The 21,581-nt window shown below is 38.5% G+C and overlaps 2 protein-coding genes across 3 annotated transcripts; one reads left to right on the top strand and one right to left on the bottom strand.

The window, feature by feature from the left end:
* Positions 1 to 305: 305 nt before the first annotated feature.
* Positions 306 to 7,316, bottom strand: LOC116679843 (olfactomedin-like protein 3A). The gene is made up of 3 exons (XM_032509321.1): positions 7,048 to 7,316; positions 5,774 to 6,059; positions 306 to 4,394 (listed from the first exon to the last, which is right to left on the bottom strand). The coding sequence occupies exons 1-3, from the start codon at positions 7,144 to 7,146 to the stop codon at positions 3,610 to 3,612; spliced, it is 1,170 nt and encodes a 389-aa protein (XP_032365212.1). The 5' UTR covers positions 7,147 to 7,316; the 3' UTR covers positions 306 to 3,609.
* A 3,990-nt stretch (positions 7,317 to 11,306) lies between these two features.
* Positions 11,307 to 21,200, top strand: LOC116679819 (advillin-like). Of its 2 annotated transcripts, XM_032509281.1 has the most exons (20): positions 11,307 to 11,453; positions 11,684 to 11,787; positions 12,027 to 12,101; positions 12,292 to 12,488; positions 12,574 to 12,682; positions 12,769 to 12,879; positions 14,751 to 14,956; positions 15,060 to 15,138; positions 15,382 to 15,480; positions 15,670 to 15,823; positions 15,963 to 16,063; positions 17,113 to 17,250; positions 17,943 to 18,101; positions 18,191 to 18,370; positions 18,850 to 19,007; positions 19,120 to 19,264; positions 19,418 to 19,606; positions 19,695 to 19,763; positions 20,171 to 20,281; positions 20,771 to 20,884. In XM_032509281.1, the coding sequence occupies exons 2-20, from the start codon at positions 11,728 to 11,730 to the stop codon at positions 20,882 to 20,884; spliced, it is 2,454 nt and encodes an 817-aa protein (XP_032365172.1). In that variant the 5' UTR covers positions 11,307 to 11,453; positions 11,684 to 11,727. The 2 variants fall into 2 exon arrangements, with proteins under 2 accessions (XP_032365172.1, XP_032365171.1); XM_032509280.1 differs by lacking the exon at positions 11,307 to 11,453 and having other exon boundaries at positions 11,728 to 11,787; positions 20,771 to 21,200.
* Positions 21,201 to 21,581: the final 381 nt, after the last annotated feature.

Below are 21,581 nucleotides of genomic sequence, written 5' to 3'. Positions count from 1 at the left end.
TTTAAATACGTGGTGTAATTTTCTCTAGAAAAAAATACATGACAGTTTAATCAATTAAATATGTTTTCATTAGTCAGTGCCATACTTAGACATCATGTCAGTCAATGCATTTCACCTTTAAGAAGCAAGGTTAAAATCAAAAGATGTACAGTAACCAAGAAAGTAATGCATTACTATCTGCCACAGTGTCTTTTTGATGATGCCACAAGGGGCCATTTAAGTCTAAAATGTTTAAATCTTACACATAGTGGCTTTAATATGTTTATGTCTGCATATCCTGCACATTAAAGAAGACATACTCCTTGTGATAATAGTTTGCCATTTATTTTCACAATGAACAATAATTAGAAGCAGAAATAGGAATAGATGATACTGAAAAAATGAGCATATTATAAGTACATAGTAAGAAATAGAAGTTATGTTCAGATATAAATAAGTGCATTATATAAGCGGCATAATTCAAATTGTGGTGCTCTCAATCTTGGTGATTTCATTTAGTAAAAAGTTAACGCCACAAAATACATATGTGCTTGACTTGTGAAAAGTTCACATGATGCATAGACAGAAATATAACAGCACTAGCCAGCTAGCTTTTTCTTGCATGTATCCTAATATCCCAGGTTTATTTATTGCAGTTCTGAGGTTGCCACCCATAGTGACAACATAGCTGTAGTTGCACCATACGTGGCAACATCATATAATAGGATTATGGCAGTTGTTGAAATTTAGAGTTTATTTATTTGAGCCATAACTAAAGAAAATGTTTATTTTCCTCTATCTTTTAAACTAAGCATTGCCTTTTAATATAATATGACTATATAGCCTATGTTATCAGATATATGTATTCATATATGCAGATATATGTATTCATATATGCTGCCCCTCGGATCAATCTTCCGAAAATACAACATATCCTTTCACTGCTTTGCAGATGATGTCCAGATTTACCTACCTTTGAATTCTAAAACAAACTCAGTTGAAGCTCTGAGTAAATGCCTACATGATGTAAAAGACTGGATGTCATTGAATTTTTTGAACTTAAATGATAAAAAAACTGAAGTTGTAATTTTTGGGAAGCCCGATGTCTCTGGTTTTAACAATGCTCTTGGTCCTATGTTCTCAAATTGCTGCCCACTTGTAAAAACTCTTGGTGTTTTTATTGACAGTTCTTTTAAACTCGATAAACAAATCAGTTCAGTGGTAAAAACAAGCTTTTTTCAGCTCAGACTTCTTGGGAAGGTCAAGCCTTACCTGCCCCATAGTCAACTGGAAACAGTTGTGCATGCCTTGATTACAAATCGCCTGGACTACTGTAACTCACTGTACTATGGCCTTGAGCAGTCTTCAGTTCACCGATTACAGTTAGTCCAGAATGCGGCTGCACGCCTGCTGACAGGAAAAAGGCGCTATGACCACATCACCCCCGTCCTGTCGTCTCTCCACTGGCTGCCTGTCGTTTTTAGAATTCATTTTAAGATCTTATTGTTTGTTTTTAAATCTCTGAATGGGCTGGCACCATCATATTTATCCGATATGCTGGTTTTGCACACTCCAGTCAGAGCACTTAGGTCCGCTGACCAGGTGCTTTTAGACTGTCCCAGAACAAGACTGAAGACCAGAGGGGACAGAGCTTTCTCGGTGGCAGGTCCGAAGCTCTGGAACTCTCTCCCCCTGAACATTAGAGCAGCTTCCTCTATTGAGAGTTTTAAATCACTTTTAAAAACTCATCTCTTTGCACTGGCTTTTAACACAAGCTGAGCTGTGACATTTTGTGGTTGTATTGATTCGAGCAAAGCTTTTTATCTGTTGTATTTTTGTTGTTTTTGGCATATTCAATTTTATCTGGATATTTGTTATGCCTTCTTCTTATGTTGTTATTTATAATTGTACAGCACTTTGGGGCGGTAGTGACTGTTTGTAAATGTGCTATATAAATAAACTTTGACCTTGACCTTGATATGGAAAAATGACATGTCAAATAGAAAAAGATTGGACAGATTTTTCCAGTGAGTTTAAAGCGAGTGGTTGGGTAGTATATAGATACAGTTTTACAATCCATTCCTTTAAAACCTTTTTGGGATTTTAAACTTAAAGGGCCAATGTGTAGGATTTAGGGGGCTCTATTGGCAGAAATTGAATGTAGGCTAATATTCATAATTAAGGTTTTTATTAGTGTATAATCACCTGAAACTAAGTATTGTTGTGTTTTCGTTAGCCTAGAATGACCCCTATATATCTACAGCTACAGGAACGGGTCGTCTTCCCTGTTCCTACCAGGGGTTCATGCGTTTGATACATAGACTGTATAAGTGAAGCCAAAACATCTTGAACACCCCTGGTGGCTGGCTGCAGTAAAGTTAATAAATCACACCCCCACTATGTTAGCAGATGGGACACGAACCAAACTTAAAAATCAAAGTACATGTCAAATACTTTTTCCCAAACATGGTTTCTGTCATTTTAGGTATTTGTTATCACACACAGGTTTGTTCAAGTGTTAATTTTTCTCATAAGTTTGGTTTTTATTAGTTATTTCATTCTATAAAAACAGGACAAAACGTCATGATTGGCAGCTGTGATTGACATCTGAATAGTCAGGCTGGTGTATGGGCAGGACTCAACCTCCAGGTCACTAAGGCGCAGACTCTGGCTCCAAAATTACAAGATGGCAGTGCTTGTTTCGGGGATGCTTTGGCTTCACTTTTGCACAGTTGGAGGAAGTGGAGATGCATTGTCCATCTTTATATACAGTCTATGGATTCTACACTAGCCCAGAACAGACAAACCAAACACCTTCTCTTGAGGGGTGCGTTTTGCATTACATAAAGGTTCGAGTATAGGCTTAGAAAGGGAGGGTTGAGCCGGGGGGGATACTTCACGTCACTGCTGACCATTTTGCATACCATACTGGAGTGTTGACAACTTTTCAATTTATTTCTCCTACCCTCCGTTGTTGTCCATTCATTTATGAATAGTATAAAAGTCAAATTGCATACTCTTGAGTTGTCACAGTGCACTCATTTTTAGAAAATGTGCTGTAATTGTCGAGACTTTTCAAATCAGTCTGGACTTAAACTGTGTATATCACGTGCACACTGACAATTCTGAAAAGCCACAACATGCATTATAGTTTTAGTGCATAACTTTTTAAATATTTATGAACGTCTGTTACATTCAAGCCATTGCCAAATGAGTTGACATAAATCTAATTAAGATTATCAGCTCCACAAAACTCTCTCTGATTTTCTTAGTATGGCTGTGTTCAGAACATGGTGTCGGCCGGCGACATTCGCACACAGAAACTCAAGTGGAGATAATTACCTCTTCTAAAGGGTCCATCATGTTTTTTTAAATCCTCTGTGTCCTCCTTGGCTACAAGCAACTGCGTGGAAGAGGGGTGGGGGTGGTGTGCAATCACTGAAGGCAGTGATGTTGTCATAACTTAGAATTCTTCATCATGGGGGGAGATGGAAACCATCGACCATAGCATTAAAAATGGTCAGCAGTAATATATAGTACACATGATTTGTAGTTATGGTGCTTAAACTTGTAAAAACAATGGCTGGGTACTTTAAGATGGTTTAGGTTTGGTGCTGTATATTATTTAGCTCAAATTTCTAATTTTTTTTTCATGATAAGCTTGTACAGGATCTGGTAGCCATCATCCCATGCATAGAGCAGCTGCTCCTGCGGGTTGTACTTTAGACTGGAGTGGGTTCCGTAACGCTTTGGAAAGTAAACCAGTGGTGCTTCTTCGTTGGTAACCATATCATTGACGTCAAACACACACTGGATACGTGACCGACCGGGCTGCTTGGTGTTGTACACCACATACAAAGTGCCACAGATGACAAAAGCTCCCTCCGCATTCTCTCTCGGACAGTTTGTGTCCCACATTTGCTCGTTGTCAAGAGAGTTGGCGTCCATTTTAGCCAGAGAGATGTACCTCTCGTTCTGCTGCGAGGCATAAATGACCCACAGGCCTTCCTCGTCCACAGCCAGGTCCATCACTGTCTCGGGGGTCAGACCGTACGGTGGGACATGGTCCTGCACTGGGAACACTGCGGCGTCTGTCACAGAGCTGTTCTTCATGTCATATTTAACCACCATTATCTCTTCAGCCTGATTTATATAATACGCGTGATTGTTGAGGACAACGTGTCCTGTTCCCCTCCAGGCAGATGGAAGTTTCAGGTTCTTGGACAGAGACATACCTAGTGAGCGAGAGAAGTCTTGCACAGAGGCAAACTCATGGATGGTGTCTTCATCCGTCCCGTTAAAAATGTAGATCTTCCCAGAGCCGCTGCTGGTGTCTTTGGTCCACGTGCCCTTTGGCCCTCCGACTCGCTTCAAGATCTTCATGGCTTTTATGCTGGAGATCATGTCGCTGCAATCTGAAAATGTTCACATTTTGGTATCATTTAAAAATGTCAGGACTGTTTTTAAAGGGATAACTCAATACTTTAGGAAACATGTTTACATGAATTTGCTTTTTTGGAAAGAGTTAGACAAGAATATCAATACGACTCTCATATTTGCCAGCTCATTGTTCAGCAGGAGACAGCTTGTTGTCACTGTGAGGTGTGTTGGTAGGCAACTTTAGTCACCTTTGGACAGAGCCAGGCTAGCTGTTTTCCCATGTTTCCACTCTTTATACTAAGCTAAGCTAACTGGCTACTGATTCCAGCTTCATATTTAATGTGCAGATATGAGAGTTCTATCAATCTTCTCATCTAACTCTTGACAAGAAAGACATTTCCCCACATGTTAAATAATTAATTTAAGTCATTTGGGAAATGGTCATGGTCCCTTTAGGGAATATTCAAGTTAAATCCTCATGTTTGTACTTCTGAAGTCTCAAGATTACAGCTTTGAGATTGTATTGTGTGGGTTTTCACCCAAGACGGAGAACAAAGCCTGTCTTTGCCTTATTTGTTTATGTTGTAAAATTGTGGGTGACAAATTAAAGAGAAGGCCAGCATAAAGTGTCTGGGTTTTGGAACACCATCCCAAATCCCATGGAAGGCAGTGCCACAGACAGGGAAGGAAGTTGGAAAGTATTAAGAAAAGGATACATAGGTTTTGTATTTTCATTAGATTTGGTGATTTGGGATAGAAAAATAGAATAACACCATCCTTTTTCTTTTTGTGAACAAATCTCAATAATGTGATGTTTTTAAATTTCTACAAAACTAAGAGTACATGGATTACTGAAGGGTGTGTTGCCTGACACAGGTGATGGAAAACTCTTTTTGTGACTTTTGTTATCTGATGAGTGATCTGTCCAATCGGAGTCCAATCTAAAACAACTTTTGAACAACATCTTTTACCAAAACAAGTTCTCTTAGCAGCGGCACCGTGGCTCCGTCTGGCGCTTAGCACCTGTGCTGTGGAGGAAGGCCTGGAAAAGCGAGACTAGTCTAAACATGAATAAGCCAAAGGCTTTGTGAAGTCTTTGATTAGCCAGTAAAGTGTGTGAAAATGTAAGACAAATCAATATACTTTGAGTAGTTGATAAGTGATCTATCATTACTAAATACCTGTTCTGTTCTGTAAATGATTAATTTAATGGGTACAGCATTGCAAACTTGAGGATTTGCTTGCTTTTTCTCCATTTCAAATTATTGTAATTGTAGTTTTTGATCAGTTTTAGGTAGAACTAAGTAAGTGTTTACAAGATAGTTTATTATACAAGGACAAGAAAATACAAGAAGTTTATTCGGATGAAAAGAATAAATGTACTGTCCAAGTGCATAAACACATTATATCTCACCTGATAGTTTTGAGTACTTGGCCTTTTGCTTCTCCTTTACCAGCGTCACTTGCTGTTCTATCAGCTTGTCGTCCACGTCCACACACGGCTGAGCTCCGTTCTGAGTCTCCAGGTAGTCCAACTCACGTTCCACTCGGTCCACCCTCGTCCCCACGCCATCCAGATTCATTCTCAGTGTCTCTTTCTCTTTATCCAGGTTCTCCAGCTGGGAAACCATTTGTTGCTTCAGCTCCCGCAGCTCCGAGGCGTAGCGGGCTGTCTGTTCATGCCACAGAGAGATCCGGTCCTGTTTCAAAACAAAGTGACAAAGATCAGTCTACATTATTACACAAGCTGAAATGGTCACATTTGTTTCCATCTTACCTGTTTGTACTTTAGGAATGTGAGCAATATATGCTGTTTGTTTTACAGAAACTGCAAATGCACTGCTAGTAATCTCTGAGAAGATAATAATTTTATGTTCTTTAAGGCTCAGTAAGTAGTCTGGGACAGAAAGACATAATAAGTAGGAAACTCATCCTTCAAACAACCAGGTTCAGCCCACACGTTGCAAGTTTCCACCCTGCTCAAATGTCTTTTGGCAAAACACTAAATCCTACAAACTCGCTCTGTAGCAGACCCTGACCTCTGAGGTGATCAGTAAAGTCTGAGAATATGTTACAGAGAAATACAGAAACTAAGGGATGTGGATGAATAATATTTTGAGGGAGTTTTGTTTAATGAACTCTAGTTAGTTTCAAACTCTGACTTTAGACCTAATATGAAATAGTAGAACATGTTTTATATTTTACCTTTTTATAAAAACAAAACCATAATATTAAAACAGAACAACTGAAAAGATCCAAACGGAGAGCTATTACTGCTGGCTATACTGAGATTGGAACACAAAGAGATCAATATCTGTATCCATCACAAAAATAAGTGTCCACACAGGCATGACATTCTCTGAAAGATGTTTAATCTAAAATGTGTTGTTGGTGAAATAATTACTGTTACTTCATCATCATGATACATGTCATTTTTGGATACCAATGTAGCACAACTCTTCATATATGCAAATCTGTAATAATCTTTTAAACTACATGTTTATCTCAGTCTCTGAAGCCAGACAATTAGCTCATACTCCCCACACATATCAGAGAGCTGTATTTTCCAGCATTTTCCTCAGGATTTGCCCACATCTGCATTTCATTGCCTTTGCCCTCTCCTTGGAAGTTTCCTTTCACAGGAACTCTGGAGCGCAGGGCCCGGGAGGAAGGTAAAATCAGTCTTACCTCAATAGCGAGCAGCCTCCGCTCCAAGTAGTCAATCAGTGTTTGGTGCTGAGCAGTGGCAAAGCAGGCCAAAGTAACCAAGACAACAAGTCCTCTCATTTTGTGTCAACTCAGTCTCTTTGCCTCCTGGAGTGGAGTGAGAGTGTGGAGAAGCCAGCAGATTCCCAGAGGTGGACTGGAATGTTTTAGAAAGCTGTCTGGGAGGAGCCAAACACATCTGGTGAAGACACACAGGCACACAGTATTCATTTTTTCAACAGATTTTACCTGATTGACAAACTGTACAAAAAACAATATATAGTCTGATGTTTAAATGTACGTATGGCTTTACGCAAAACACAGGACAGTAGTTGGCGCCGGACCACGTGAGGTAGAGTACAAGCAGGAAGTGTAATGTGAGTGGGAGTCAGTGAGGCGCTGTACTCCCGTGTCAAAGGGAAGAACATGGACTGTGAATTTTTATCAACTAGCCTACATTACAATGCATTAATGAAAAATCATGAACTGTTCTAAATTTGAATTAATTTCTCAGATGTTGTCCTGAGCTCTAATCCAAACAGTTATCTTTATTTTGACAGGACATGGAAAAACTGATGCAGACAGATCCAGAGGTTTAGATTAGATTAGATAACTTTATTAATCCTAAATAGGAAACTGGTTAAATTGCCATGAGTCACAAGAGACACAAGTCAGAAAGGTCCTATGTCAACATTTAAAAGACTGTTGCCATAACAACAATCGTACGCTAACACACAAGCTAACACACATTCCAGTGTTGCTCAGGAGACAGCCTGAAAAACAATGTATTTGATGCAATCCATCATTTAATAAATTAAAGTCCAACCATATGTCAAATACAACCCATGGCTCAAGAAATAGTGGTATCACTCTCATTCAAAAGTGTTGCAGTTGTGGGCACAAAAGACCTTCTAAATCATTCTGTGGAGCATCATTTAGACACTAAAAACACTAAACGGGATGACTTTCAAATTGAAGTATGGTCCGGGCAGTCCTGTAAGCCTAGAGTGTCATGGGCAGAGTGGCCGACCGGAAAATAATAGCATGGAATGGTGCTGGAAAAGAGTCTATTAATTAAAATAATATGTGAAACATAAGTAAGAAGTTTCATTCATCAGTAACGTCATGTAACAGCAGTGTCTGTTGTGTTTTCCAGCTGTCCCTGTGCACAGGAACAGTTGCAATACTGGACTGATGTCTGTAGCATGACAAAAACAGTAGTTAGTTTAGTGAGTGGTGAATTACTGGGGAAATAGGAAATAGTGTCTGCGGCCTCACTTGTCATTATATAACCACCTTGCTGCACAAAAGTCTGCACACCTCTTTGTCAACACAGCTTGCTTATGGGTTTTAGTTAGCGCTAAAACTCACTCTGGGACCAGCTGTGTTTATGCCATCATTAACAGCATAATGCTATTCCTGTACTTTCAAGTTTTGTGGGTTTGTGATTCATTCCATTTTTTCTGTTTTTGAGCTACATGACCAAATATCCTGTACACGTTTGAGGAGGACCCACATGAAGTAAGAAGTTTTTATGTAGGCTAAGTTTGCTGTAACTACAGTCAGTCTTTTATTCATGCATTTTTTGTATGATTTTATGTAAGTGCACAGTGTGCATCTGAAGTGGTCAATCTATTTTGCAAGTCAAACCAGTATTATTTTTATTACATACAAACCACAGTGTGTGATAGAAACTGATGCAATCAAACTGTGAAAGATGCCATCTGCTCTGTACGAGAACCGAGAACACTCATCTGCCCAAGACACACTCCTCCAGCAAATACATGATTATAAAAGTAAGCTTTGAAAAGTTAGTTGTAAAGCTTTGATGTTGCAGGTATAGACATATAGTTGCTTATTTAGAAGAACAACTGTGTAGCCATCTGATACACTGTCTTGGGTGTGTCCTCATGCCTGGACAGGCTCCACTACTCTAAGCCCAGAAATGTGCATGTGTACGGTTTAACTTAAAATGGAGCTGCTACAACTAAAGGTCTATTGTATTCATCATTATTTAAATATAGTCACCTGTTCATGGTAGTGCATGACGTCCACTTTGTACCATCATTGCTTCAGGCTTGTTTGTATAAGGATGTGCTTATTTGAATATGCGTTTTTTTATGCATTTCATTTTCAAGTGTGTGTATGCAGGCTTACAAGTCACTACAACAACCTGGATAGAAACACAGATGATTGTTTAATTCCATGGTTAGAAGATGTAATTAAATTAATTACATACTAACTAATTAATTAATAAAAACTGTGTTGTGGTTTTACATGCTTGCAATAACTGACAGATAATTAGATCACATAATTTACAGAGAACAGTAAAAATGGATTTCTAATGTTTGGCAAATCACTCAGTGGTAATGAAAATGTATTTGGAAGCAGTTGATGCATTCACTTGATAAATCATTAAACATGGTTCTTCCTAGATTATGGTACATTAGCCGTTCTTTCCCTGGTTTCACTCGGTATCAGATCAGGATTAAACGTGGCATTATCCACCCCTAGTGATGTATTTAATGTGTGTTGGGGAAGGATGGAGCAGCCTAAACAGAAGCTTCAATGCTGGCGTCCAGTCTCTGTTTTATTTTTCAAAGACTATACCACAGATTTAGCATTGTGCTTCTATAATATTGTCGGATTTATGGAGAGTTTTTAAAAAAACAGCAGAACCAGAGATATGGTGTTTTTTTTCAAAGTATTCCTGTGATGGTTTTGATGATTTCTGTGTTTGTTTGTTTTTGGGTCCTGTCTTGTCTCCTCGTATTTGTGTCTTAGTTTACTTCCCGGTTTTGTGTGGTAGTCTCTCTTCTTTCCCCTTGAGTGTCGGTATGTTCTGTTTCCGGTTTTAAATTAGTCTGGTTTCCTGTTCTGTCTGGTCTTGCCAAGCTTTACTTTTGTCTGTCTGATTGTCTTGCCCCGCCCTAATGTGTTTCACCTGACATATCACCTGTTCCTTGTTACCTCTTGTATTTAACCCCTGTGTTCCCTTTGTCTCTTGTCAGATCGTTTTGTCAGTCTGGTGTCTTTGTTTCCTTCCACTCCGCCTCCTGACTTTGTGTTCGTCGTTTATCCCTGTTACCCGTGAGTGTTCCCTGTTGTTGCTCCCTGCTTTTTGTCTCGTCTTTTGCCCTGGACCCTTTTTGGATTTTTTGGGGATTTGGCTGTTTTGTTCCACTCCCTGTGTTTTTGCTTGGACTTCCCTGTGTTTTTGCTTAGACTTTTTGTAAAATAAATCTTTGTGTACCTGCTCCCGCCTGCCTCCCTCATCTCTGTGTTTGGGTCTTCATTCCTGCCCGAGTTGTAACAATTCCTCTTTGTTAAAACCTGACACCTACATTACCCACAGTGCAACTCAGCTACTGACAATTCAACCTAAGATGAGGAGAGAGCTACAGTATAAGCTCACTTCTTTCTAAGTCCACAAGTTTGTTTTATTTTTTCAAACTTATAGTCTTCAGACTCAAGTGACATCACTTGAGACAATTTCATCAGATTTCACGCAGCTCCCTCTGGGCTCTGGAGCACAAATGTTTTGTACAAATTTTCTCACATATGCAGTAGTACTCCCAAAACCCTGTAAACAGACATTTGATGTGTGAAGTTCTCCTTAAAAAGACAATTTATTTAATTCTGTACTTACTCTTTATTTTATCAGAAATATCCTAATGTAAGCACTCTGCAGCTGTGCTCTCTGTTTAGTCTCCTACGTGCCTCCAAACAAACCCATCTCGAAGCTGTGCCAGCAGCACAACTAGGCCTGACCTCATCGGCCTCAGTGTGTGTACACGTTAGTGTGTGTCAATATGTAAAAGTTCACATTATCATTTTCATTGCACGAACACTGGATAAGGTACATAATACTACTAAAAATAATGCTATTACTACTCCTGTCACTACTGCTGATACTACTACTATAATATAAACAAATAACCATTGTAATAGTTATGCATATCCCTAACTATAACAATGCATGTTATAATATACCATTCTTGTTATGCTCATTAACACTAAGTTATCATTTATAAAAAGTCTTTCTACCCACAGCTGTGCATATATCCATATATGGTGCGAACATGGAGGTACAAGGCTGTGTGGGCTGTGAAAAGAATGGACAAGATGGCGGTGATCAGTGTTACTGTGTGTGCTTGTGCATTTGAATATGAGTCAATCCTTTTTTTCAGCCCATTTGCCTACATAATTTTTTGTCTTCCTCAGTGATTCGGAAGAACAATGTGAGAGGTCCAGAAGCATGCAAACACAGGCAAATATTTTAGGGGCAGTGAGGGGGAGAGGACTGAAGACCTTTGGTTATCAGATAGAAGATCAGTTGTTGGCGCCTCATACAAGCTTGCAGGGTAGTCTTCAAACAAGAATACAAGGTATGTTATGTTACATAATATAAAAATTATGAGATTTGATTAAATATCACCACTGTAGGTTTGCTATGAATCTCTTTTGCCTTTTATCAAGAGAAAAGAGAATAAAGAGCAAAAACTTTTAAAATAATTAAAACATTTGTGTTGTTGTTGTTGTAGATTAGCGCTGTAGGGAAATGTAATGTAAATGTGAACCAACAAATTTGTGATTTCAAAATGATCCCCTTTTTCAGAAAAGAAAACAAAGTGTGACTGAAGCTGAGTGCATCCAAGCAACATGGAGTACACATTTAGAGCAGTAACTAAAAACGCTGGGATCATAATCTGGAGAATTGAGGTAATTTTATTTTACAGTATTACATTACATGTCATTTAGCTGACACCCTTATTCAAAGCGACTTACAATTGCTTACTTGTTGTGGACCAAAGTTTTCCAAAATCTGTTTGGTTTCATGATTAAAGAAGAAAAAAAGTCTGCTACTCCAGGAGTAAATAACTACCAGCGATGATGTGAAGGGAAAAGGGATTGAGGAATACAGGTTATTATTAGACCTGAAATGTTTTTCTCTCATTCAGAAAATGGAGCTGGTACAAATCCCTGAGAAATCTTATGGAAACTTTTATGAGGGTGACTGCTACGTACTTCTGTATGTAAGTCTGAGAAGTTGACTAATTGGGGTTTTGGGTGCTCTGGCTGCTTGTTTGTTTAGTAAAACCTACAGTTGTATTTGTACACTTTCTAACAATGAAGCAGTGACAAGATGATTTTGTCTTTTAATATATCAGATAGCATCCTGGTTTGCACACCACCCAGCACACACTCTTTTTCCATTCCCTACAGACTCAGAAGGTGAGCAGCTCTCTGCGCTATGATATCCACTACTGGATCGGCTCGCAGTCCACTCAGGATGAACAGGGTGCAGCCGCTGTTTACACCATACAGCTTGATGAGTTTTTGGGTTCCACTCCGGTCCAGCACCGCGAAGTTCAGGGCCACGAGTCGGATGCCTTTAGAGGCTACTTCAAACAAGGAGTAATGTGAGCGAATTTTTTTTTTACAGAAGGCCATTGTTTTATAGGCAGTGAAATAAACCATGAAAAAATAATCATCTGCCTTGTTTAGCTATAAGAAAGGTGGAGTTGCATCAGGCATGAGGCACACTGAAACCAACACCTATGACATTAAGAGACTGCTTCACGTCAAAGGAAAGAAAAGAGTGATTGCGAAAGAGGTAGGCCATGCTTCCCTGTGGTTGCTAATCTTAATGGCATAGAGGATGTCATGTAGAAAGAGTACTTTATGTTCAATTTGTTTCAGGTGGAGATGAGCTGGGAGAGCTTCAACCTTGGAGATGTGTTTTTGTTAGATATTGGCAAGACCATCATTCAGTGGAATGGACCAAAGTGTAACAAACAGGAAAAGCTTAAAGTAAGATTTTTGTGTGGATGTCTGTCTAAATCGTTGGTTGCAGAATTCATAGGGAAACACATAAACACACATGAGTAGAAAACTAGGAAAAACATTTATTACACAATTTTTCACTCAAAACTAGTTTTCTTTTTCAATAATACAGGATATTAAAAATGATATGATAAATCAGATCATCCAATTGCAGCTATGTTCCCCAGTATACAAAAATAACATAACAATAACTATATATTGTTCACTGTTTATATTTTCTGATATAAAGATGTTTTGTGATCATGTGAATTGAAAAGTGACATATTTAACTGCTCTATCAGGTCTAGTGTTTTATTTGCAGCATTTTATCTGCCATGTTGGGATGCACATGATATGCGTTTGACGTGCAAACCCTGAAACAAGCCTGCTTTCCATGTTGCCTCTCCATATCTAAATATCATCATTAAACCTTTTATGGAAAGCTGCGGGAGTGTGCAGACGGCGTTCATGTCCTACTTCCTGCAAAATAGACTGGAGGCTTTTAATGATTCATTATCCTACCACACACAGTTCACAACTATGTAACAGTAATGCAGTGATGACGGAAAGTTTTATGTCTTTGATATTTATATTCTAGGTTTTTACATCACTTTTCCTACCCGACATTTAAGTTAGTTCAGATTTATCCATTATTAAGGATAAATGTCATGTCATAATAATGGGATTTCTAACAAACCAACATTGAAAGTCCTCAATGAATAGGAGTTACAATTAGTATTTGGTCAACTTAGAAATAACTTAGGGCCTATTAGCATGACCTATTAAATAAATAGATTATGGGTATTGCACTAAACTTAAAAGGTACAGTTAACCCCAAAAACCTTACCTGCAGTGTTATTTATCAGTCTAGATTGTTTTAGTGTGAGTTGCCCAGTGTTGGAGATGTCAGCTGTAGAGATGTCTGTCTTCTCTTTAATATAATGGAAATAGATGGCACTCGGCTTGTGGTGCTCAAAGCACACACCAAAATACACTTGAAAAACTCAACAGCAATGTCTCTTTTCCAGAAATCATGACCATAATCCACAGAGAGGCATGTGGTCAGACATTGCTAGCTTATGGAGATTAGTTTACAGCTAACCAAGACTGCTAGCTTACCTGAGCTAACGTAACATTAATGTTTACATCTCACTAACGCTCTCACAAGCATGAGCTTCTTGTCCATGAGTAGCCTACACTTCTTGTTACGCGGTGATACAGTTGATGGGTGTAAGAAAGAAAGTGAAAAAGTCATGATTTCTGGAGAAAAAAAATGTTGCCATCTAGTTTCACCAAATTGGTGAGATGAAAGACATCTTGATAAATAACACTAATAAAATTTTATAAATTTTAGATTTTGGGGTGAACTGTCCCTTGAAGCTCACCTTTACTGTCTGCTACGAGATAACTAGATGCTATTAAATCTTGCTGAATGAGTAAGAACTATTTGTTTAAAGTTTATTGGGGTACACTGATCAGCAATGAGATTGTCAGTACATTTGTGACATCTCACTTAAAATGGACTTTAAATTTAGGTTGACATTTGTTTAAGATTAGATTAGATTCCATTTGATTATACTTTATTCATCCCACAGCAGGGAAATGTCCTTATTACAGCAGCAGCATTTTCTACAATAACAGCAAAAACAAACAAATACACAAGTAAACACAAAACAAGCAAACAGCAGACAGTGAGCAGAAGGTATGGCTGAATGTAAGTGACATCCAATAAAGGTTTCGTAAAGTGCGGTTGCAATGGTACAGAATATCTGGCAGGGAATTCAGTGGGCACACTCCAAGTTTAAAATCTGAAATTTCTGGATTGTGTAGTTTGTCTGTGTTGTGCTTCTGCTTCTCAGGGCATGCAGTTGGCCAAAGACATCCGAGACCGAGAGAGAGGAGGTCGGGCAGAGGTGCGAGTGATCGAGGGTGACGCAGAGAGCAACTCTCCTCAGAACATGGAGATCCTGAATGGTGTTCTTGGAGAAAGAAGCTTGAAGTTGACTGACGGACCTCCAGATGAAACTGCTGACCAGGAACAGAAGGCACAACTCACACTTTACCAGTGAGCTACTAACTAGTCCATGACATCCAGTGTTTCATGTAGTCCATGTCCAGTTAAAGTGTTTATTGCTTCTTCTAATTTGCAAATTTTCTAATTTTTACAGTGTGACAGATGCTGATGGTCAGATGAAGGTCACAGAAGTTGCTACCAGACCACTGGTTCAGGATCTCCTCAGCCATGATGTGAGTTGGTGCAACATTGATCACTAAAGAATGCATGTGCCACATCAAGATGGGTGTTAATGCCACTTTAAAACTTGGTACGGTTGTCCATCTAGTCTTACAATTCACTGTTCCTGTACACCTAAAGGCTTTATCTCTTGATACTGCTGTTTGGACTGATACAACTTGAACAAATAGTTTATTTACTGATAGTAAGAAAGGATTTAGTCATATACAGTATATTTAATGTTATTATCTGTTTAGGACTGCTACTTTCTGGACCAAGGAGGGGCAAAGATCTTTGTATGGAAGGGGAAAAAAGCAAACAAAGCTGAGAGACAAGCTGCTATGGCCAGAGCTTTGGTGAGTGACTCTACATCAGACCTTTACATGTATCCACAGCTTGTGTTTCATTGATTTTGCATGCCATATTCACTCTCAGTTGCCAGTGTATAAGGTACACCCAGCTAAAACTAATGCAGTGTAATGCAGCAGTCCTGCAGTAAATGGATGAGTGTTTTTGTTATGTTTTTGTCTGATTGGCTGTCACAGGAGTTCATCAAAGTGAAAAACTACCCGATTACTACAAATGTGGAGACGGTGAATGACGGGGCAGAGTCAGCTCTTTTCAAACAGCTGTTCCAGAGTTGGACTGTTAAGGACCTGACTCAAGGTCTGGGTAAAGTGCATACAAGAGGGAAAGTGGGTAGGTGTGTTCTTAAATTTGCAGAAACACAACAAGCACAGACTGAACATACACAGTACATATATTGGTTTTGATTTCAAATTTTAAAATAAAAATAAAAACTCAATTGGTTTTATTTTGTGACCATATTTTGCTCTAGCTCATATCACACAGGAAAAGTTTGATGCCTCTCGGATGCACGGGATGCCGGAGGTCGCTGCACAGGAGCGAATGGTGGACAATGGCTCAGGTCAAGTGGAGGTATCTGTGACTATTTCATCTGAATGTGCTTTGAAAAAAGGATCAGTCTATCATCTAACAGGTTCAAAAACTAAATATTTGCAGCTTCAGCAGTTTCCTATATTAAAATCAATGCTAACATAGGGTGCTAAAATACTAATGTCAGCTTGCCAGCATGTTAAAGTTAAGAATGTTACACTACCACGTCAAATGTGATTATGCATGTTAGCTTGTTAATATACTGTATGTGAAATATCCAGCAGTATAGTGTTGTCAACATGCTAACTGTTGATAGGTTAATATGTTAATGCTGGCATGTAAGTATGTTACCATTGGCATTTAGTTTAAAGTGCCCCTAAGCATAGCAACAGAGATGACAACCAGAGCTGCATTACCAACCGGGCAAAGTGGGCAGTCCCGGGGCCCGGACTCTGGGAGGCCCCACATGTCCCTGGTTGTCTGTGTGGCAACAGTGTTCTGATTAATTAAAACTTTGTTTGACAATATGTACCACTCAAGATGCCTTTTTCACAGCAGACATTTTGACTTGTCATAACAGGGAAAGCAGCAGGTTTTGCTAATAATATTAACGATGGCTCTGTTCTGTTCAATTAAGCCATAACAGTAGAACGAAGTACTGAGCTACTGTCGCAAAGAAGAAATAAGTTAACAAAAAAAATTGGAAATATAAAGAGAAATAAATAAAAGAACAAATAAATATGGAATTATAAAGAGAAATCAATAAAATAACAAATACACGTGGAAATATAGTTTAATTTATTTATTTATTTTACATGTGTTTGTCCATTTAGTTCTGTATGTATTTGTTTAAAAAAATTATTTATTTATTAATTACTTAATTATTTAATTATTTATTTGCATACAAATTACTTTATTTTTGTTTCATGTGGGCATGTTTTTATTTGTATTATTTGTATATGTACATTTATTTTATTCAAAATGTACATCTTTTTATATAATGTATTTTGTTTATTTGCTTGGCCCTTCAAGGAATAGCAAAAGCAATAGAGAAAAGAATGAGCAATTCAGTACCTTTGTGATGTGCCCAGGTGTGGAGAATTGAGAATCTGGAGCTTGTCCCTGTGGACCCTCAGTGGTACGGATACTTCTATGGGGGAGACTGCTACCTGATCCTCTACACTTACTTGGTTAACAACAAGAAGTGTTACCTGCTCTATATATGGCAGGTGAGGATTTGCCCATTGTCTTGCATTATAATAGTAATTCAGAATCACAATTCAATTCAGTTCAGTTTTATTTAGAGTATCAAATCATGACAAGGGTTGTCTTAAGACATTTAACAAATAGAATAGGTCTAGACCACACTCTATAATTTACAAAAACCCAACAATTCCAACAATTCCCCCTAGAGCAGGGGTCTTCAACGTTTTCCAGGCCAAGGACCCCCAAACTGATGGCGAGATGGAGCGGGGACCCCCTAATTATATATATTGTATAAAATTGTGTTATATCAAACTGGTCCTTTAGTGCCATGTGTGCATTGATGACTGAAAGACATCTTCTGCCTCCATTTATCTGTTTACTACAGTGTGTTGAGTTCATGTTAATGTGTATTTAAAGACATTTCAATTAGTGGAAAAAATTGCAGGGGGGGGGGGGGGGGGGGGAATATAAAAAAAAGTCTAATCAACCAAAACTTTCGCGACCCCCATGCAGTACCTCCGCGGACCCCCTAGGGGTCGCGGACCCCCTGTTGAAGACCCCTGCCCTAGAGCAAGCATGTGGTGCATAGTCCTGAAATATTACGTTTCCTAAAAACTTGTTTACAAGAAAGTATATCCTTCACTGTCCCTGCTTTGGAATTTTTTGATTATCAATGTATTTTATGAAGGAGCTACTTTACCCCTCATTATTTCAGGGGCGTCATGCGACACAGGATGAAGTGGCAGCCTCAGCATTTCAGGCTGTGAACTTGGATCAGAAGTATGGTGGTGAGCCAGTCCAAGTTAGAACAACAATGGGCAAAGAACCAAGACACTTTATGGCCATGTTCAAGGGTAAAATGGTCATTTTTGAGGTACGACTTTTAATCAATAATTTGGAAAAAAATGTGTGTGTGTGTACAGTTTGTATAACAGTACAGAACATTTCTCTTTTCTCTGTTAGGGGGGCACATCTAGAAAAGGGTCCTCTGAACCAGAACCACCGATAAGGTTGTTCCAGATCCATGGTTATGACCCATCCAACACAAAAGCCATTGAGGTTCCTGCCCTGGCTACCTCTTTGAACTCCAATGATGTATTTTTACTAAAGAGCCAATCAGGAATGTATCTTTGGTGTGGAAAGGTAAGAAAGGTGGTGTCAAAATCAGATCAAGAAAATGACAATTCACTGAACAAGGTGACAATACAAGACAATATGATACTTTTTGTAACATTTGTTGTGGTTTCTTGTATTTTTTGTAGACATTTGTGTGTCTGCATTTACATAAAGGTTTAATATATGTAAACATATTATATTACATATTACATATGGCTAAAATGTATAGAAAACCACATCCAGAAACATTTATACAGGTCAGGTACTGGACCTTGAACCAGACCTTATCGCCCTACATCAGCACCCAACCTCACTAACGCACTTGTGGCTGAATGGGAGTAAATGTTGGAAAGTCTTCCCCGGAATAACAGAGACTGTTATAGCAGCGTGTTATTACCAGTGGCTTTAAATGAGATGTTCTACAATATGGATTGTAATGTTTGGGTGTCCACATGCCTTTGACCATTTAGTGTACTATATCAAAGTAACTGACTTTTTGTTACCAGGGATCAAGTGGAGACGAGAGAGCCATGGCAAAGGAGGTAAGCTCAGTGATTGGCCAGAATTCACAGCAACGTTCTGAGGAGATTGTGGCAGAGGGTCAGGAGCCCTTTGAATTCTGGGAGTTGCTTGGAGGCAGAGCTCCCTATGCTAGTGACAAGAGGTGATGATGATACCTACAATACTATCATCTCCAAATGAGCTTTATGAGAGTTAAAGCAAGGGTAACATGTTTGTTTTCCACTATTTTGCATGTTGCATGATGTTGATTACAGATTACAGCAGATGGTTTCAGATCACCAGCCGCGCCTGTTTGAATGCTCCAATAAGACGGGCTGTTTCAGTGTGACCGAGATGACTCAGTTCATGCAGGATGACCTCAATGAGGATGATGTCATGCTGCTGGACACATGGGACCAGGTATGAGGTGACGTTGTTTGTAACAAAGAACTGACCTTTTTAGTGAAAACTATAAATTTCAAAGCTGAATGCAACCATGTCCCAAACGTGTCTGAATTTTTGTGTGGCCTATTTTGTGTCATGTTACTTATTTTTTTTTATTGTTGGTTCCAGGTGTTTCTCTGGATTGGTAAAAACGCCAACGAGGTAGAGCGCAAAGAAGCAGTGGCCACCAGCCAAGAGTACCTGCGCACCCACCCAGGCGCCAGAGACCCAGACACCCCCATTGTCTTGATCAAGCAGGGATTTGAGCCGCCCACCTTCACTGGGTGGTTTACAGCCTGGGACCCCTCCAAATGGAGTGTGAGTTGCTTGGAACTGAAATAGCGCATCAACATGTACACTGATGAGTACAAAAAAAACGCTGACAAACATTTATTTCTTTTTTTAGGGGGGAAAGAGCTACGAGGAGTTGAAGAAGGAGTTGGGAGATGAAGTAACACCTGTCAATGTTCCAGTTGTATGTAAAGTCGCATTCATTTCTTCAAGCGTTTTAACAACATAAATAGTTGTTTGTATAATACGATGGTTACCAAAATGTTACCCATTATTTCTCATGTTACTTTTAGGATAAAGAACTTATTATTAGATTTCACACAGATATAGAGAGGGACATTCAGGAATGGTTACTGCAGGGCTACAAAGGTTTACTAGTAGTATTGAATTGAAGAAGAGTTTTTAACATATACATTTTTTGCTAATCAACCTTGAATAAGAATTATGACAAAACATGAGAGACAGGGGTCAAAAACTTGAACTTACAAAGTACTCAATCTATCCCATTCAACGTCACAATACGAAGTGATATATATCAATGATGATGTAAAGATTAATAATCTTAACCTGAACCTTAATGTGACTTTCTAGGAGCAGAACTGTGTTGAAAGTAAGAAAAGCGTTCAGTTTTTTCCACCTAACGACTTGGTCAACAAACTTGCCAATGAGCTGCCTGAAGGTGTTGACCCAACCCAGAAAGAGGTAGATTAACAATTAACTTTGCCACACTTTTGTTGTCGCTTGATATTCTAGGAAAAAAAAAGGAATTTCCTTTTCTTGGGTTTAAATCTCAATTGAAACATTATCTTATTCTTCTTTTATTATATCGCCATAATTGTAACCTGTCTGTAGACACATTTTACATTTTTGCCTGCTGTCTCTTTGTTTGTATAATTAGTAAGAAATCAAATAGTGTTTTCTAAGAAACTTTCTAGGAAATATTTAGTACATTACTGACCCATAAACAAGTTAGTGTCATTATGTTCCATGTTTGATTGTTATTATTCAGGAACCACTCATTAATTAGCAGTTAAACCCGGATTTGTTCCCTTTTCAATCATTATTGAACCACTCAACATTTGGTGCACTTTATTGTGAGGTGTAACCATGATGCTTTGCTGTCAAACAGTATCAGTAATGCGTTGTTAGTCATTTGTTTTCACTAACTAACATTTGGGAACTGCTTTTCAGAAACACCTGTCTGACTCGGACTTCAACAACATATTTGGGTTTACCAAAGACGACTTCGCCAGAATGCCGCAGTGGAAACAACTAAAAATAAAGAAAGAAAAGGGGATGTTTTAATCAGATTATTTTCTATATTTGAAATAAGCTCTTACTGTTAACGACTTTGTGTCAGCTCTCCCTCCCCTACTATTATTTACTTTCCCGTCAGTAATTTTTACTTTAGCTCAATCTGATTTTGGACTAAATTCTAATGTGTCTTTTCATCCTGATTAAATTTTAATTCATACATTTGTTCCAAATCACCTTGATACAGGTCTTGAATGCTTGATTCTTGTTTGAACTTCTTTTGATGTTATACAACCACACTGTTTAATTAATTGTTTGTGATATTATTTGAATTCTCAGTTAGAAACAATATAAACTCTAATGCTTACTATGCTCTGTATGTCTTTGTGGCAACCTCTATTGAAATAACACATATAACATGACATCACATTAATCCTGTGAGGAAGAAAAAGCTTCATATGATAAAAGACCAATAACTGTAGACAAACAACTATACATTAAAAAAAATATTTAGAAAGAACATGTGTAAAATGTGTAGAATGCATCAAATATATTACAGCTACAAACACTTATGTCACTTTATTAACTCTGAGCTCACTCCTGAACACCAAACCAAGTGTAAGGAAGCTCGGATTGTGCCTTTAAATAGACTCTGTCATCTGTTGAACAAATAATTTGACAACGCGTCAGGCCAAAAGAAAAATAAATCTTCAGACAAAAAAAAATTAACTTTTAAACCAGTTTAAAA

Source organism: Etheostoma spectabile, unplaced genomic scaffold (assembly GCF_008692095.1).
Source record: "Etheostoma spectabile isolate EspeVRDwgs_2016 unplaced genomic scaffold, UIUC_Espe_1.0 scaffold00018250, whole genome shotgun sequence".
In the NCBI taxonomy this organism is placed as follows: domain Eukaryota; kingdom Metazoa; phylum Chordata; class Actinopteri; order Perciformes; family Percidae; genus Etheostoma; species Etheostoma spectabile.
The sequence above is the reverse complement of the archived record's forward strand: the minus strand, read 5'-3'. Positions and strand labels throughout refer to the sequence as shown.

Coding starts and splice junctions, on each gene's coding strand:
- LOC116679843 (XM_032509321.1), bottom strand. CDS start 7,146: ATGAGAGGACTTGTTGTCTTGGTTACTTTGGCCTGCTTTGCCACTGCT. Junction 6,060..7,047: donor GGAGGCTGCTCGCTATTGAG/GTAAGACTGATT, acceptor GTTTTGAAACAG/GACCGGATCTCTCTGTGGCA. Junction 4,395..5,773: donor CAAGTACTCAAAACTATCAG/GTGAGATATAAT, acceptor GAACATTTTCAG/ATTGCAGCGACATGATCTCC.
- LOC116679819 (XM_032509280.1), top strand. CDS start 11,728: ATGGAGTACACATTTAGAGCAGTAACTAAAAACGCTGGGATCATAATC. Junction 11,788..12,026: donor TCATAATCTGGAGAATTGAG/GTAATTTTATTT, acceptor TCTCTCATTCAG/AAAATGGAGCTGGTACAAAT. Junction 15,824..15,962: donor GCATACAAGAGGGAAAGTGG/GTAGGTGTGTTC, acceptor ATTTTGCTCTAG/CTCATATCACACAGGAAAAG.